The 16,019-nt window shown below is 41.9% G+C and overlaps 1 protein-coding gene across 11 annotated transcripts in view; it reads left to right on the top strand.

Annotated features, from left to right (window-relative positions):
• The window catches only part of LOC120029460 (monocarboxylate transporter 6-like), a 29,815-nt gene that overhangs the window by 1,752 nt on the left and 12,044 nt on the right, over positions 1-16,019 (top strand). The window contains exons 2-9 of one of the 11 annotated variants that reach the window (XM_038974681.1): positions 2,178-2,543; positions 3,017-3,189; positions 3,852-3,922; positions 4,120-4,234; positions 6,956-7,146; positions 7,250-7,336; positions 8,157-8,253; positions 14,645-15,099. In XM_038974681.1, coding sequence (XP_038830609.1) covers positions 14,739-15,099 — 361 coding nt within the window. In that variant the 5' untranslated portion in view covers positions 2,178-2,543; positions 3,017-3,189; positions 3,852-3,922; ... (3 more) ...; positions 8,157-8,253; positions 14,645-14,738. Of the gene's footprint in view, positions 1-1,956; positions 2,085-2,177; positions 2,544-2,705; positions 3,923-4,119; positions 4,235-6,955; positions 7,147-7,249; positions 7,337-7,388; positions 8,071-8,156; positions 8,254-14,642; positions 15,100-16,019 lie in introns of those variants that run through there. The other 10 variants (XM_038974682.1, XM_038974680.1, XM_038974683.1 and 7 more) reach the window with 10 other exon arrangements.

Below are 16,019 nucleotides of genomic sequence, written 5' to 3'. Positions count from 1 at the left end.
TTTTCAATGACGGCCTAGGAACTGTGGGTTAACTGCCTTGTTCAGGGGCAGAACAACAGATTTTTACCTTGTCAGCTTGGGGATTTGATCTTGCAACCTTTCTGTTACTAGTCCAACGCTCTAACCACTAGGCTACCTGCCGCCCCATCTGTAAAAGTTGGTCAGGGTTTTGGGTGACGAGACAAATTTCTTCAACCTCCTGTTGCGCCTTCTTCACAACACTGTCTGTGTGGGTGGACCATTTCAGTTTGTCTGTAATGTGTACGCAGAGGAACTTAATACTTTCCACCGTCTCCACTGCTGTCCCTTTGATGTGGATAGGGAGGTGCTCCCTCTGCTGTTTCCTGAAGTCCATGATCATCTCCTTTGTTTTGTTGACGTTGAGTGAGAGGTTGTTTTCCTGACACAACACTCCGAGTGCCCTCACCTCTTCCCTGTAGGCTGTGTCGTCGTTGTTGTTAATCAAACCTACTACTGTTGTGTCGTCTGCAAACTTGATGATTTAGTTGAAGGTGTGCATGGCCACGCAGTCGTGGGTGAACAGGGAATACAGGAAGGGGCTGAGCATGCACCCTTGTGGGGCCCCAGTGTTGAGGGTCAGTGAAGTGGAGATGTTGTTTCCTACCTTCACCACCTAGGGGTGGCCCGTCAGAAAGTCCAGGACCCAATTGCACAGGGCGGGGTTGAGACCCAGGGCCTCCAGCTTGATTATGAACTTGGAGGGTACTATGGTGTTGAATGCTGAACTGTAGTCAATAAACAGCCTTCTTACATAGGTATTCCTCTTGTCCAGATGGGATAGAGCAGTGTGATAGTGATTGCATTGTCTGTGGACCTGTTGGGGCGGTATGCAAACTGAAGTGGGTCTAGAGTGGCCGGTAAGGTGGAGGTGATATGATCCTTGACTCAAAGCAAAGCACTTGATGATGACAGAAGTGAGTGCTACGGGGCGGTAGTCATTTAGTTCAGTAATCTTTGCCTTCTTGGGTACAGGAACAATGGTGGACATCTTAAAGCATGTGGGGACAGCGGACTGGGATAGGGAGCGATTGAATATGTCCATAAACACACCAGCCAGCTGGTCTGCGCATGCTCTGAGGACGCGGCTAGGTATGCCGTCTGGGACAGCAGCCTTGCGAGGGTTAACATGGTTAAATGTTTTACTCACGTCGGCCACGGAGAAGGACGGGGGGGCAGTCCTTGTTAGCGAGCCACGACGGTGGCACTGTATTATCCTCAAAGCGGGCAAAGAAGGTGTTTAGTTTGTCTGAAAGTGTGACATCGGTGTCCGTGACGTGGCTGGTTTTCTTTTTGTAGTCCGTGATTTCCTGCTACATACGCCTCATGTCTGATCTGTTGAATTTCGACTACACTTTGTCCCTGTACCGGCATTTCGCTTGTTTGATTGCCTTGCGGAGGGAATAACTACACTGTTTATATTCAGCCATATTCCCAGACCTCTTTCCATGGTTAAAAGCGGTGGTTTGCGCTTTTCAGTTTTGTGTGAATGCTGCCATCCATCCACGGTTTTAATAGTTACAGTGGGTACAACTTCTCCAATGCACTTCCTTATAAACTCACTCACCATGTCAGCGTATAGATTGATGTTGTTCTCTCGAGGCTGACCAAAACATATCCCAGTTCGCACGATCAAAACAATCTTGAAGTGTGGATTCCGATTGGTCAGACCAGCGTTGAATGGTTCTAGTCACTGGTACATCCTGTTTGAGTTTCTGTTTATAAGATTTGCCGAAGGGAGGGTGGGGGAGGCCTTTGTATGCATCGCGGAAGTTAGAGTAGCAGTGATCGAGTGTATTACCCCCACGTGTAGTGCAATCAATATGCTGACAGAGTTTAGGTAGCCTTGTTCTCAAATTTGCTTTGTTAAAATCCCCAGCTACAATAAATGCAGCCTCAGGATATATGGTTTCCAGTTTACATTGTCCAGTGAGTCCAGTGAAGTTCCTTGAGGGCCGTCTTGGTATCTGCTTGAGGGGTAATGTACACAGCTGTGACGATAACTGACGAGATTTCTCTTGGGAGGAAATATGGCCGGCATTTGATTGTAAGGAATTCTAGGTCGGGTGAGCAGAAGGACTTGAGTTCCTATATGTTGTTATGATTACACCATGAGTCATTAGTCATTAAGCATACACCTCCGCCCTTCCTCTTCCCAGAGAGGTGTTTATTTCTGTCGGTGCGATGCATGGAGAATCCCGCTGGCTGAACCGATTCCGACGACATATCCCGAGAGAGCCATGTTTCTGTGAAACAGAGAATGTTACAATCTCTGATGTCTCTCTGGAAGGCAACCGTTGCTCGAATTTCGTCTACCTTGATATCAAGAGACTGGACATTGGCGAGTAGTATACTCGGAAGTCGGAAGAGGTGGGCGATGTGCATGTCTACGGAGCCTGACAAGGCCGCTCCGTCTGCTCCTTCTGCGGTGCTGTTTTGGGTCGGCTTCTGGGATTAGATCCATTGGGTGGTGGTCCAAACATAGGATCCGCTTTGGGAAAGTCTTATTCCTGGTCGTAATGATGGTAAGTTGATGTCGCTCTTATATCCAATTGTTCTTCCCGGCTGTAGGTAGTAAGACTTAAGATTTCCTGGGGTAACAATGTAAGAAATAATACATTAAAAAAACAAAATACTGCATAGTTTAAGGACTCGAAGCGAGGCGACCATCTCTGTCGGCGCCATCCTGTAATGATAACAGCATTACGTGAGTTTGTATTTTAGATTTGTGGTTGCAATTACGATTTGCAAATGTGTAATTTTTATTTCGCAAGCTTGATGTGTGAATAAATGTAACAACTATCGCAAACTTGTGACTTGACACTTGAACACGTTTTATAAAATTGGCAAGGATGATTTATTTTCAGAATTATAAAAATTCCATTTATGACCATGAATATTCTGCTGTGAATCAAAAACACACTTGCAAATTTTGAATCTACGCATTCTCAGATTTCTGTCGATGCGATCACAAACCCAGAGATTCGTACATTTATAGACAGTGTTTCGCAAGGACAAAATTGGGGGCAGGACCTTCAACACCTGACCAATCAGTTCCCTCTGTCAAAACCAATATCATTGGCTGTCTTGTTCCATCAACCAAACCGCATGCAACAACAAGAGCTGACCAGGAAGACCTGATGGAGGAAGATGGCAGGCGCGCGACCGTAGGTGAGGTCTGGAAAGTTTGCTTTCACAGTTTGTATGAAGTGATGTTATCACCTTCGTATACGATCGTGTGTGTAACCTTAGCACTATATAATGTTCATCCCTATAGTTAGATACATCCCCAAAGTTCATCCATTGGCTAGTCAGCTCCCGTTAGCTAACTAGCTAGTTATTTGTCAATAACAAGTTAGATTATCTTTAGCCAGATCCTACCCCACTACAGTGGTAATTTACATAAGCTAAATTGTGGATTTAGCTAGTTGGCTATATGTTTTCAAAATGTCACGTATGAATAAAAGATGGCTAATTGGTGAGTCTGATTTGTCATCCCTAGATGATACCAGATCTAGCTAATCTTCATGTTTGTATGCAGAAACTTTTACATGAGAATTATGCAAACATAGTGTTGCCCACAGTCTTCTATCTATCTCTCATTCTAGAGCATAGAACCCTGAGTTAAATGTCATTGTTCATCATTTTTATTACATTACATGTGTTCACGTTGTCTCTTTTACCTATGATCACAGCGTTGTTTGAAACACAGCATATCTAATAGTAAAAGTTCTGGTCTAATTAACTAATCACCAATAATTCCTATTAGCTGAGAGATTTTTACAAACTTACAGCAATTACATTTTTTTTAAACCAACCCCTTCCCCTTTCAGGACTGCTCTCCAATATGTGGAAAATAATTCTGAAGAGATTTCATACAACATGAATGTTTCTGTGGCGAAAGGTACAGCTCTTAATGACACTGATATATTGATCATCTGATCGGTTTCTATTTCAATTAGGCTTTTTGTTACGTACACAGCATGGCTGATCTGAGGTGAAATAGTTTGAAAGCAAAGGACAATGTATCTCATAAATATGGAAAACTAGGAATTTCATGACATGCTTTGTTTAAATACATATTATTTGTATGTTCGAAAGATTGTCCACAGAGGTGTCAACATCCTTGAAGGGGGTGCTGTGGAAGGGGGTGCCAAGGAGGGGAGTGCCTCTGAAGAGTGTGTAGCTGGGGCATCACACAAAGCACCAGAGACTGGTTTGGATTTAATTGTTTTGTTTCTCAGTTATGTCTTTAAGCACTATGTGACAAAACCGATGTCACTGCATCTTTTATTTATTTATTTATTTATTTAATTTTTTTAGGGGTGGATCAGCTTAATATTGCGGAAAGAATGTTGCTTCCAATGTAATTGTCTGCATCATTTCCAATCCCCCATATTTTTTGGGGTAAATATATATATCCATACACGTATGCATACATATACACATATATACATACACATACCTATATAGACATACATACTTTTTTAAAGAGTATACCTTTATTATTATTCCCCGCAAACCCAACCACCGATCCCCCAATTGGAGTAAACTGATAAACATTTCCGTTTTTACCTTCAATTTATACATCTTACACATTTTACAGACACAGTCTACTTTATAATAGTTCTCTCTTGTTTGTTCTTAGTCCTTCCTCTATTTCTGTTGTCCATCCAGTTTGATTTCCACTTGTAACTGTGCTATTTCACAAAAGCTCCGCACCTATACACATTTCACAGATCCCGTATGCCCTACATTGTTTATGTCACTGCATCTTAACAACAAGAGGATGTAGGGGTGCATGTCTTGTCACGTTAACACAAAATTCTGCGTTTTTCACACAGAAAAGAAAAGAACGCATAAGAAATATCTTGCTGCGTTTTGTAAATGCAGATGTAAAATGTTTCTTAATGTAATTTCTGCTTGGGATCAGACCCATTTTTGTGCTTCACTCGGAGGAGAATTCACGAACGGGAGTGAAAGAACTATAGTTACATGCCCCTGATCACTTTATTGAAGCCAAAAAAACAATTGACTTTCAATATAAAACGCAGGTGAAATGGTTGAAAATGCAGATTTCTGAACTCTAAACACGACCCCTGTGTCAATGATAGTATTGCTTATTGTATTGTCATTACCATGGATAATATTTTATTACTAAAGAGTTCAGACCGATAAAGTCTGTGTAGTGGTTACATCCTGTCCAAGGTAGTTACAGAGAGCAATAGAGGAAATTATATATTTGTATGTAGACTTACGTTAAATGTACCGTGCATTCGGAAAGTATTCAGACTTCTTCCCCTTTTCCACATTTTGTTACTTTACAGCCTTATTCTAAAATGTTTGAAATTGTTTTTTTCCCGTCATCAATCTACATACAATACCCCATTTTTTGGGGGGGGCCAAATGTATTAAAAATGGATATCTTAATTACATAAGTATTCAGACCCTTTGCTCTGAGACTCGAAATTGAGCTCAGGTGCATCCTGTTTCCATTGATCATCCTTGAGCTGTTTCTACAACTTGATTGGAGTACACCTGTGGTAAATTCAATTGATTGGACATGATTTGGAAAGGCACACACCTGTCTATACAAGGTCCCACAGTTGTCAGTGCATGTCAGAGCAAAAACCATGCCATGAGGTCAAAGGAATTGTCTGTAGACTTCCGAGACAGGATTGTGTCGGCACAGATCTGGGGAAGGGTACCAAAAAATTCTGAAGCATTGAAGGTCTGCAAGAACACCGTGGCCTCCATCATTCTTCAATGGAAAAAGTTTGGAACCACCAAGACTCTTCCTAGAGCTGGCGGCATGGCAAAACAGAGCAATTGTGGGAGAAGGGCCTTGGTCCGAGAGGTGACCAAGAACCCGATGGTCACTCTGACCGAGCTCCAGAGTTCCTCTGTGGAGATGGTTGTCCTTCTGGAAGATTCTCCCATCTCTGCAGCACTCCACCAATGAGGCCTTTAGGAAGCCACTCCTCAGTAAAAGGCACATGACAGCCAACTTGGAGTTTGTCAAAAGGCACCTAAAGACTCTCACACCATGAGAAACCAGATTCTCTTGTCTGATGAAACCAAGATTTTGGCCTGAATGCCAAGCGTCACGTCTGGAGGAAACCTGGCACCATCCTTACAGTGAAGCATGGTGGTGGCAGCATCATGCTGTGGGTATGTTTTTTTTTTTTTTAGCGGCAGAGACTGGGAGACTAGTCAGGATCGAGGGAAAGCTGAACGGAGCGAAGTACAGATAGATCCTTGATGAAAACCTGCTCCAGAGCACTCAGGACCTCAGACTTGGATGAAGTTTCACCTTCCAACAGCACAATGATGTCCTTGAGTGGCCGGACTTGAACCCGATCGAACATCTATAGAAAGACCTGAAAATAGCTTTGCAGAGATGCTCCCCTTCCAACCTGACTGAGCTTGAGAGGATCTGCAGAGAAGAATGTCAGAAACTCCCCAAATACAGGTGTGCCAAGCTTGTAGGCTGTAATCGTTGCCAAAGGTTCTTCAACAAAGTACTGAGTAAAGGGTCTGAATATTTATGTGAATGTGATATTTCAGTTTTTTTAGTTTGAATAAATGTGCAACTAGAAAAACATTATGGGGTATTGTGTGGAGATTTGTATTTATTTAATCCATTTGAGAATAAGGCTGTAACGTAACAATGTGGAAAAAGTCAAGGGGTCTAAATACTTTCCCGAATGCACTGGTTACCTGTACATGGGTCTTGCATTATCCAAGGATGATGTATTATCCTTTACTGATGATCATTGATTATCCTGATCTCAAAGAGCTGTAATATTGCATTTATTTTACTTAAAACCACTTAACTTTACTTAACTTTACTTTAGTCTCAGATTTACATTCTTCCCCTGTACCTTTTTTAAACACATGAATTATTCCCCTATGGTTTGTCTTTTTTTTTCTCCAGAATGGAAGACAGTAGGTCATCCTTCGAGGGCAGCTGTGCACTTCAGGATGATGTTACTCCAGGAGCAAGAAAAATCTCTGTTTCACCATGGACATTCGTGGCAGTGTTTAGGACGGAGAAAAGTTGATCATCTGCTTTTACAAGTCCCACAAAGTTGATTGCGCCCGCCCCCATTCGCTGCGTATTAGACGGTAGACTGCAACGTGTCATTTGCATGTTGTTTTTTTTTACTCGTCAGTTCTGCATTGTCTGACAAACTGTTTGAACCTATTTCAAAACCTACTTGTGTTATAGGGGATGCTGCCGTCGGAGACAGGGTCAATCAAGACTTCATACGTTTCGCTGTGCATACGTTGCAAACAGGCTTCCACGTGAACTATGGTATGTTGATCAATTATATTATTTTAGGCTATAGTTCTCTTGAAAGGACAAATCCGCACACTGCTAGTTTTCTTTTTACAACATTTTACGTGTCTGCCTCTGGGACAAGCTCTGGTGAAGGCCAATAGGCCGTCACATAAGCTTTAATAAAGTGATACTTGCAAGATCATTGTGTGGGTTTCTCATGTCTTTCCAGATCTCATTGTTATCTGCAATAGGATTGCTCAGGTGTGTGTGTGCCTTTTTGAATTTTGAGCCTATAGTTTTCTCACATGGTGACACTGAGCTTTAAACCGATCATTCATGTAATAATAAACACTGCATTGATCATTTGAAAATAGTGTGTTCCTGAGTGCAGGTACATCAGCATTTCTGGAGATATGTGACCAACACATCTGATTATGTTGAGTAACAGAAAACGATTGAGCTTGTATGTATTACAATAAAGATGTAGTGATATCAGCAGGCTGGATGTATTTGCTCTACAAATTGAAGTGAAAAATAAGTCACTTTTGACATGTTTATTTTCTGAACCTGGGGGAGTATGCAGAGCTGTCTGATGACCAAAAGGCTGTAATCGGGTGTTTGGCTGACATGTGGGACCTCCCTGAGGTCACAGCCGAGAACAGCAAATGGCTATTCTACCGTCTACTACAGCATGCAGTAATCAACCTTTTCCAGAGATCGTTATCTGAACAATAGTGACTGTTACCCTAGCTTAGTTTTTCAATCTAGTTACGTATCCCTCATTCCTGCTTTTATTTCAGTTTTGTGACGTTGGATTGTGTTTGAAATGTCTAATCGTGTGTTTGTTTTGCAGGTACTGGGAAGAACCATTAGACAAATAAAACAGTTGCGTCGTGGATGTGGTTCCACTCATGTTCCCCCGCGTGGCAGACGTTGTGTGCAGCCCTGAGGTAACAACCTAATGCCACATTATCAAAAGTTCAGTGTTCCTTTTGATATTTCAAAACGGTTATTCATGAAACTTACTTAAAACATTAACTGCCCCTAAGTGGTTCTGCATTTCATACATTGAGTGAATGTCACAAGTTGAACACAGCTCTTCATTCCCCAGTGTATTAAACTGGAACTGTGGAGTATGTTTGACAACTTATTTTAATGCAGCCAGTCTAATGCAGTTACCCTGTTTGTATTAGTAATTTCTGAATTTAGGATAAGTCCAGGGACAAACATGTTTATCTATTCATAATTTTTCAAATGTATTTTTACTAGATCAGCTTTGATCATGTTATCTGGCCTGGGGAGACAAATTATGAAGAGGACAATGAGGCGTACGTACCCTGTCTAAACGAGGTGTCGCATTGCGGGATATATTTGATAGTTCAGTTTCTTTAAAGTAGCCACCCTTTGCCTTGATGACAGCTTTGTACACTCTTGGCATTCTCTCAACCAGCTTCATGAGGCAGTCACCTGGGATGCATTTCAATTAACAGGTGTGCCTTGTTAAAAGTTAATTAGTGGAATTTCTTTCCTTAATGCGTTCAGTTATGACGATTTAAAAAATAGTGTTTTTTATTTAACCTTTTATTTAACTAGGCAAGTCAGTTAAGAACAAATTCTTATTTACAAATACGGCCTACACCGGCCAAACCCGGAGAACGCTGGGCCAATTGTGCGCCGCCCTATGGGACTCCCAATCACGGCCGGATGTGATACATCCTGGATACCTCCGGTTTTGTGGAGATGGCTATTATCACTTCTGCCTATTATTGTCCTTTTATTTTCACATGTATTTTGCCCCTGGGCTTCAAAAGGCTAGTTGATAGTTATTGTGCTTGCTGAAAGCAAGCACTATTGACATTCAATTTCTTGTTTTACTACATAGTGGGAAAAGTAACAAGCTGTTTTGAACTTACAAAAATGTCTACAGATGTGACCATCTCACAACATACATCTCTACTCCCTGTCGGTCTCCAGCTTGTTGATGAAAAAAATGTAACTGAACCTTCAGTTGATCTCTGATCGTTATCATAATAGAGAGCTGGTCCTCTTGCATAAGTATCATTTAGTTCTAAGGCTGAACAAGGGTTTAGTTATTTATTAGAGGGAATATGTCTCAGACATGTTATGGGGGCTAGGGTATAATTATTGCAATGAACAATTTAGTTCAAACAAGAATCACCACCTTACAACTTTGTTAAAGACTGCTTTCAGCAAGCTTACCTATTTGTTTCATATCCTCAGTAGTGGCCTTTCAGTAATGCACCTTTGCTGCTCACCATTATTGCCATACACATACAGAAGTCATTTTTATAATTTCTTCTCTTTTAGCGTCACCAAAGACACTTGTGTGACTCCTTAAGTTCTGGACGGGATAGCAATTCCTCCCAAGAGATTTGGAGTTGGTGCGTGGAGATCTCCTGAAGTCGTCCACTTGTTTCCAGTCAATCAGTCTGCCAGGGAACCACTGAATCGAACCACTGTTCTGCATCACACCTGAGGCATGCATAGCCACTAGTGACACAGGTTTTGGGCTAGTCTAATGTTGACACACTCAAGCACTTCTACTTGCCACTATCCTGACTGTGTAGCTTGGGAGACATTCCCAACAATCTATATTCAAGTTTGATAAAATCAAGAACATAGACTTTTTTTTCCTGGCAAACCTAATAATCCTGGAATGTGTCTTTTTAAAAGGGGCAATCAACTGTTCTCCCTGCTCTGTTTCGGTAAAAAGATGAGGGATGGGTCTGGAGTAATATAACCTCTTTCAAATACGTAGACCGAGCTATGTATGCAAGGACTGACCATCCATATCAAAATTATAGTTTTAACCATGTTTTGAGGCAATATAGTGTTTGTTTACATTACTTTGTTTACAAGAATTGGAATAAAACAAGCTTATATTTTGGATTTTGACGGTGTAAGAGTTGAATTAATGAGGCATTTATAGTTAGTCTTCAAGAATCCATGGGCACAAATCATTAATTTGTAAGTATGTAGCAACTGCAGATTGACCATTTTAAGTCAGTAAAACGGCATGTTTACTTATCACTTGTTTATGGCATTCTGTGACATTGACCTACTGAACTTTATGCTCCTTTGAAATATTTGTGTTTAATTGGCTAAATAATTTAACCGTGCACCAGGGGTACTTGTGACTGATTCCTGATATAAAGAGCCTGTTGGAGGATTTCATTCACGAACTTGATTGCTGCATGTGTTTAACAGTTTTATATAAAAAAAATGTAACCATTATTTAACTAGGCAGGTCAGTTAAGAACAAATTCTTATTTACAAACCTACCACTGTTCACCCATAACTGCATGGCCTACCACTGGCCATGCAGTTATGGGTGAACAGAGAGTACAGGAGGGGACTGAGCATGCACCCCTGAGGGGTGGTAAGGGTTACCTACCCTTACCACCTGGGGTCGCCCGTCAGGAAGTCTGGGATCCAGTTGCAGAGAGAGGTGTTTAGTCCCAGGGTCCTTAGCTTAGTAATGAGCTTTGAGGGCACTATGGTGTTGAACGCTGAGCTGTAGTTAATGAATAGCATTCTTACGTAGGTGTTCCTTTTGTCCAGGTGGGAAAGGGCAGTGTGGAGTGCAATAGAGATTGCATCATCTGTTGGTGGTATGCAAATTGGAGTGGGTCTAGGGTTTCTGGGATAATGGTGTTGATGTGAGCCATGACCATTCTTTCAAAGCATTTCATGGCTATAGACGTGAGTGCTACGGGGCGCTATTCTTTTAAGCAGGTTACCTTAGTCCCTGTGCCCAAGAACTGCTTGAAACATGTTGGTATTAAAAAATAAGTGAGTATACGCAATGCCCTCTGAAAAATAAGTGGGTATAGACTAGGGATGCACCAATTATTACATGTTTGGCCGATATCCGATATTATCCTTGCCAAAAAAATGATACCGATTATTTAAAAACTTTGCGGCCGTTTAAGCATTCTAGTACAGTTAAATAGTTCACACACACACACACGGGCACAGCAGTCTAAGGCAATGTATCTCAGTGCAAGAGGTGTCACTACAGTACCTGGTTTGAATCCAGGCTGTATCACATCCGGCCGTGATTGGGAGTCCTGTAGGGCGGCGCACAATTGGCCCAGTGTCGTCTGGGTTTGGCCATCACTGTAAATAAGAATTTGTTCTTAACTGACTTGCCTAGTAAAATAAAGGTCACACGCACCACACTGACCAAAAAGTAAATTTTTTGGGCATTTACATATGTCCCCATTACCAGTAAAACATCATCAAAACCTATTTCTTTCACTTACTTTCTGTTTCGTTGTTCATTTGTTCAGTCTCAACCAGGATTTCATCATACATGTCAAGCTGTGAAGTTTCAGCTATGTCTGACTGGCCTTTCTTTCACGGTGCGCACTGTCACTGTGTCCGTTTCCATCTTGTCCAGCTGTGTATAACAACATTTCATTTTAACCCTGTTTCTTATCTGCATCAAAGTAGCAGTCCTTGTACCTAGCATCAAGCATGGTGGCGACACAGTAAAGAGGCTCAGAGAGAATGCCACCGAATCGCTTGTTCACAGCCTCGAGTACTTTTGTAAGTTTTAACCCCATGGTCTGTGTTGGCAGTGTTGTTGAGCAGGCGTTTCTATGCCATGACCGAGGGTATCACGTCTGCTGCAGACGCAGTTGATTAGCTTATTTCTTGAGTCAGTTGTTCGAATGGCGTTAGGAATGTGTTCATGTTTCAAACATGTTCTCAAATGCCATTGAAATGGCAGCAGCGGTATGAGACCCAGTACATTCTTGAGCATGCAATACGGCTTTCCTCAGTACGAAATCCTCGTCCACCCACTGTGCTGTCAGACTCTGCATGCTCATGGGGCTGACATCGCTGGTCCCAATGTCAGTGATGCCCATAGCAAGTAGCTCATAGATGTGCATTTCAACAATACTGTGTAACTCCGGTAGGGCAACATCTGAAAAATAGCACCTACTTGGTAGTGTGTACCTGGGCTCAAGGTGCTCGACCAGTCGGTGAAAGCCAACATCATCCACGACCGAGAACGGTTGATTGTCAAGGGCAATGAATTCCATTATCTTGGCGTTAATGGTTTCGCCTTTGAGTTGTCTCGCTGAAATGTTCTTACTCTTTCAAATGACTGCTCGACTTGAACTTGTTTAGTTGTTGGAAGTGTGCACTTAGTATTTTTCTGCTTTTGTTCTGTGTAGCGCTTTATTTTTCGTGGCGTCATTACTTCATCTACCTACGTTATATAGGTATGCACGTCAGCTTTGACATCGGTTTTGCACATCGGCGTTAAACTAGACATCGGGCCGACGTTGGCATTTTTAGCTAATATTGGCCGATTCCGATATGCGTCACCGATATATCGCGCATCCCTAGTATAGACGTGACTCAACAAAATTCATAACCAGAGAGTAATACAGTTTGGCTACCTTTTCTTGAAAATCCATCGACTTCCCCAAACATGACGATGTTGTACCTTTCAATAAAATAAACAAGGAGAACTCGCTAAATAATTATTCAAAAACGAAACAGTTTAATATGCTCAATATCTTATCAAAAAAGCATGTACCAGAACATTTTAAAAAATCAGGTTGCCTGATTAGTTTATGATTGGTGTCTGTGTGTACCAAGGAAAGGGGGCTTTGCACTGAATAACTTAGTCGCACCACACATCCAAGCCTGGCAAGGCGAGACAGGATCTCAGTTGCACCCACACGATGCACTGACACTCTCAATCTCCACCACTGAACATGGAAGCCCATTGACACCAACTGTCCCTTGACCATATGATAGCCAGCATTTGGCATCTGGGACTTGATGGTTGTCACAGTGTTGTTGAGCTCTTCATCACAAATAGTACTATATAACCCCCACAGGTAAACCATAATTCATGCCTTCTAAATATGGTACACTTGGAGACCCCCAAAACTCTGCAATGCATGGTACTGGAAGGTAAATTTTGAGTATATTCTTCACCTCTTCTGTTTGAATGACAAGTTTTGGACTGCCTGTTACCCCAACAACTGCCTCAAACTGATGTTGTTGGGCGAGCCTCAATTTCAGCTTAGACAAGATTTGATTGAAAGATTAATGTCTCTGTGATCATTGGAGGGAAATCAACCTGATCAGCAAAGGATTCAATGAGGATATGCTCATTATTGAACAGGAATTCCAGGTAATCCAGGGGTTGTATGATGGCTTGCTGCAACCTGGACTGCAACCTCTCCAAGAGCTGGTCTTTCAGAATGTTCTGATAATAGAAGACAAACACAATTCGCTAAGCATACAGTTCACTTATGTTTTTGGCCATCAAATATTTACCCACGTATTCTTGAATAATGTCTTAGAAATGCCCGATGTTATTACTGCATCTATCGGACTGTTTCACTCCTATTGCTTAAGTGTTGCTGTATACAGGTTGCATGGCTGTAATGTGCAGTAGGTAGTTAGCTAGCTAAAAGCCAAGATGCCACCATAGAAGTGTTGCTGAAATTATCACAGGCTACACTGCTCTATGGATGCCACTGTGCTGTAAATTGGCGGTATCTGGCTAACCAATGTAAAAAACGGTATCTGGCTAACCAATGCATGGATGAACTTTGGGGGGGGGGGGGTGACTTCAATTTGATGATGGATGATTTTGAAAACCAGTCACGAACGTTAGCTACCCAATGCATCTGAATTCACACATTAGTTTTAACTTACCCTAGGTACGGGAACTACTGCCTAGCTAACGGGAGTTGGCTAGCCAATGCATGAATACACGTGGGGGGTGTAATTAATGTCAAAGCGATGAACAAGATCATAACATCACTTCATACAAACTGTGAAAGCAAACTTTATAGAACTCGCCTGCCGTCTTCCTCCATCACATCATGTCGTCCTGGTCAGATCTTGTTTGTTGGGATTTGATCGATGGAATAATCCAGCCAATATTGGTTTTGGCAGAGGGAATTTATTGGTCAGGATTGAAAGATTTTGCCCTCAATTTTCAAAACACTTTTCCTTCGTACAAATGTACGACTCTCTGTGCGTCACGGTGACAGAACTCAAGAGTGCGCGCAGATTCAATCTTTAAGTGTATTTTTAATTCACAGAAGAATATTAATTGTCGTTAATGGAATTGTAATAATTCTGAAAATGAATTATCCTTGCAAATCTTATGAAATGTGTTCAAGTAAAACGTTTGCGATAGTTACATTTATTCACACATCATGATACAAGCTTGCAAAATTAAATTACACATTTGCAAATCGTAATTGCAACCACAAAATGAAAATACAAACTCATAGTTCTGTCATCATTATAATCCCATACCCCTCTCCCCATTCACAGGTGAGAAGGAGAGACATGGTGAGATGGAATATACTAGTGAGTGTCATCCACCCTGGCAAACTACTAGGGCATTGCCTCAGCATCTGAGAAGAGTATGAGCCGGAGGAATCCCAACAAGGTGGCAGGGGACTGTGACAGCTTCCAGATGGAGAGCAAGGCCCCGGAGCAGGCACCCAACATGGAGCAGAAGAATGGCGAGATCATGGACTCTGAGGAGGTGGAGAATGGCAAATCTGAACCCATAAACCCTCTGGCTATGGATGGGGCCGTCACTGCACCTGATGGGGGTTGGGGCTGGGTGGTGCTGGTGGCCACCATCCTGGTGCTAGCCTTGACTCTGGCCTTCCCCTCCTGCATGGGCATCTTCTACACGGACCTACAAACAGAGTTCCAGGCCAGCAACCAAGAGACCTCCTGGGTGCCTTCTATAATGACATCAGTGCTTCATGCTGGAGGTATGGTAGTCGAGTCACATCTTAGTTTCCATAGATTTCCATAGTTTCACCTTAAGAATTTAAGTAGGATTTTTTTTCAGGGTTCTTTTTGCAGTGACACATTCATATATGCTTGCAGGGAAATGTGCTCAAAGTAAGTTAAATGATCACTGACAGTAAGTATAGTATAAGACTATTAATGTAGGTGCTTCAGTGGCCGAGCCAGTCTAAACATGGTACAGACTTCCTTCCATTTAAAACCACTTAAAGCAGAACTTCTAAACCACTCAGCAGACTAGCAGTTCAAAGAGACTTTAAAGGTCCCAAACAGTCATTCTGATTCCCATGTAAAGTTTCCATTTGTGACTAAAATATCATCCATATTAATGCTATTTTTTTGGTTAAAATTAATTTCTCTAATGGCTAACTACCAGGAAGTTTGAAAAGACAGGCTGAGTGGGAAGGGAGCTTATATTCATGAGCTCGCCTTGACTGACATTTGTATGAAATGCCTATGTGAAGAAACTTCGATGCAGTTTTGCAGTAAAATCATCTCAAGCTAATTTCTCTCTTCTGATGCGGTTCCCAGCAGCACTGACGGATGTGTTGACATGCCAATTGCTTCAGAGTTTTGAACGACCCTTCCCCCATTTGTTCCATGCTGGCCGTTGACCTAGCCAGCCATTAACTAGCTGACACCAGACACAGAGGAGACATATACGTGTCTTTGCCATAGATGAATAGTGTAAACTTTTAACTATATTTGCTGACACCCTACAGTCAAATTTTGGCACCAGTACAATTGCTTTCTAGCTATATTATACCCCTCCGCAATCACGCATTCTCTGATGTTGGTTACAAGACGGTACTTATTTAAATTAGGTAAGAAAATATCATGTAACCATTGGTGTATTGGAAGAGATGGCGAACGCACACTGTAA

Source organism: Salvelinus namaycush, chromosome 35 (assembly GCF_016432855.1).
Source record: "Salvelinus namaycush isolate Seneca chromosome 35, SaNama_1.0, whole genome shotgun sequence".
Classification (NCBI taxonomy): domain Eukaryota; kingdom Metazoa; phylum Chordata; class Actinopteri; order Salmoniformes; family Salmonidae; genus Salvelinus; species Salvelinus namaycush.
The sequence above is the reverse complement of the archived record's forward strand: the minus strand, read 5'-3'. Positions and strand labels throughout refer to the sequence as shown.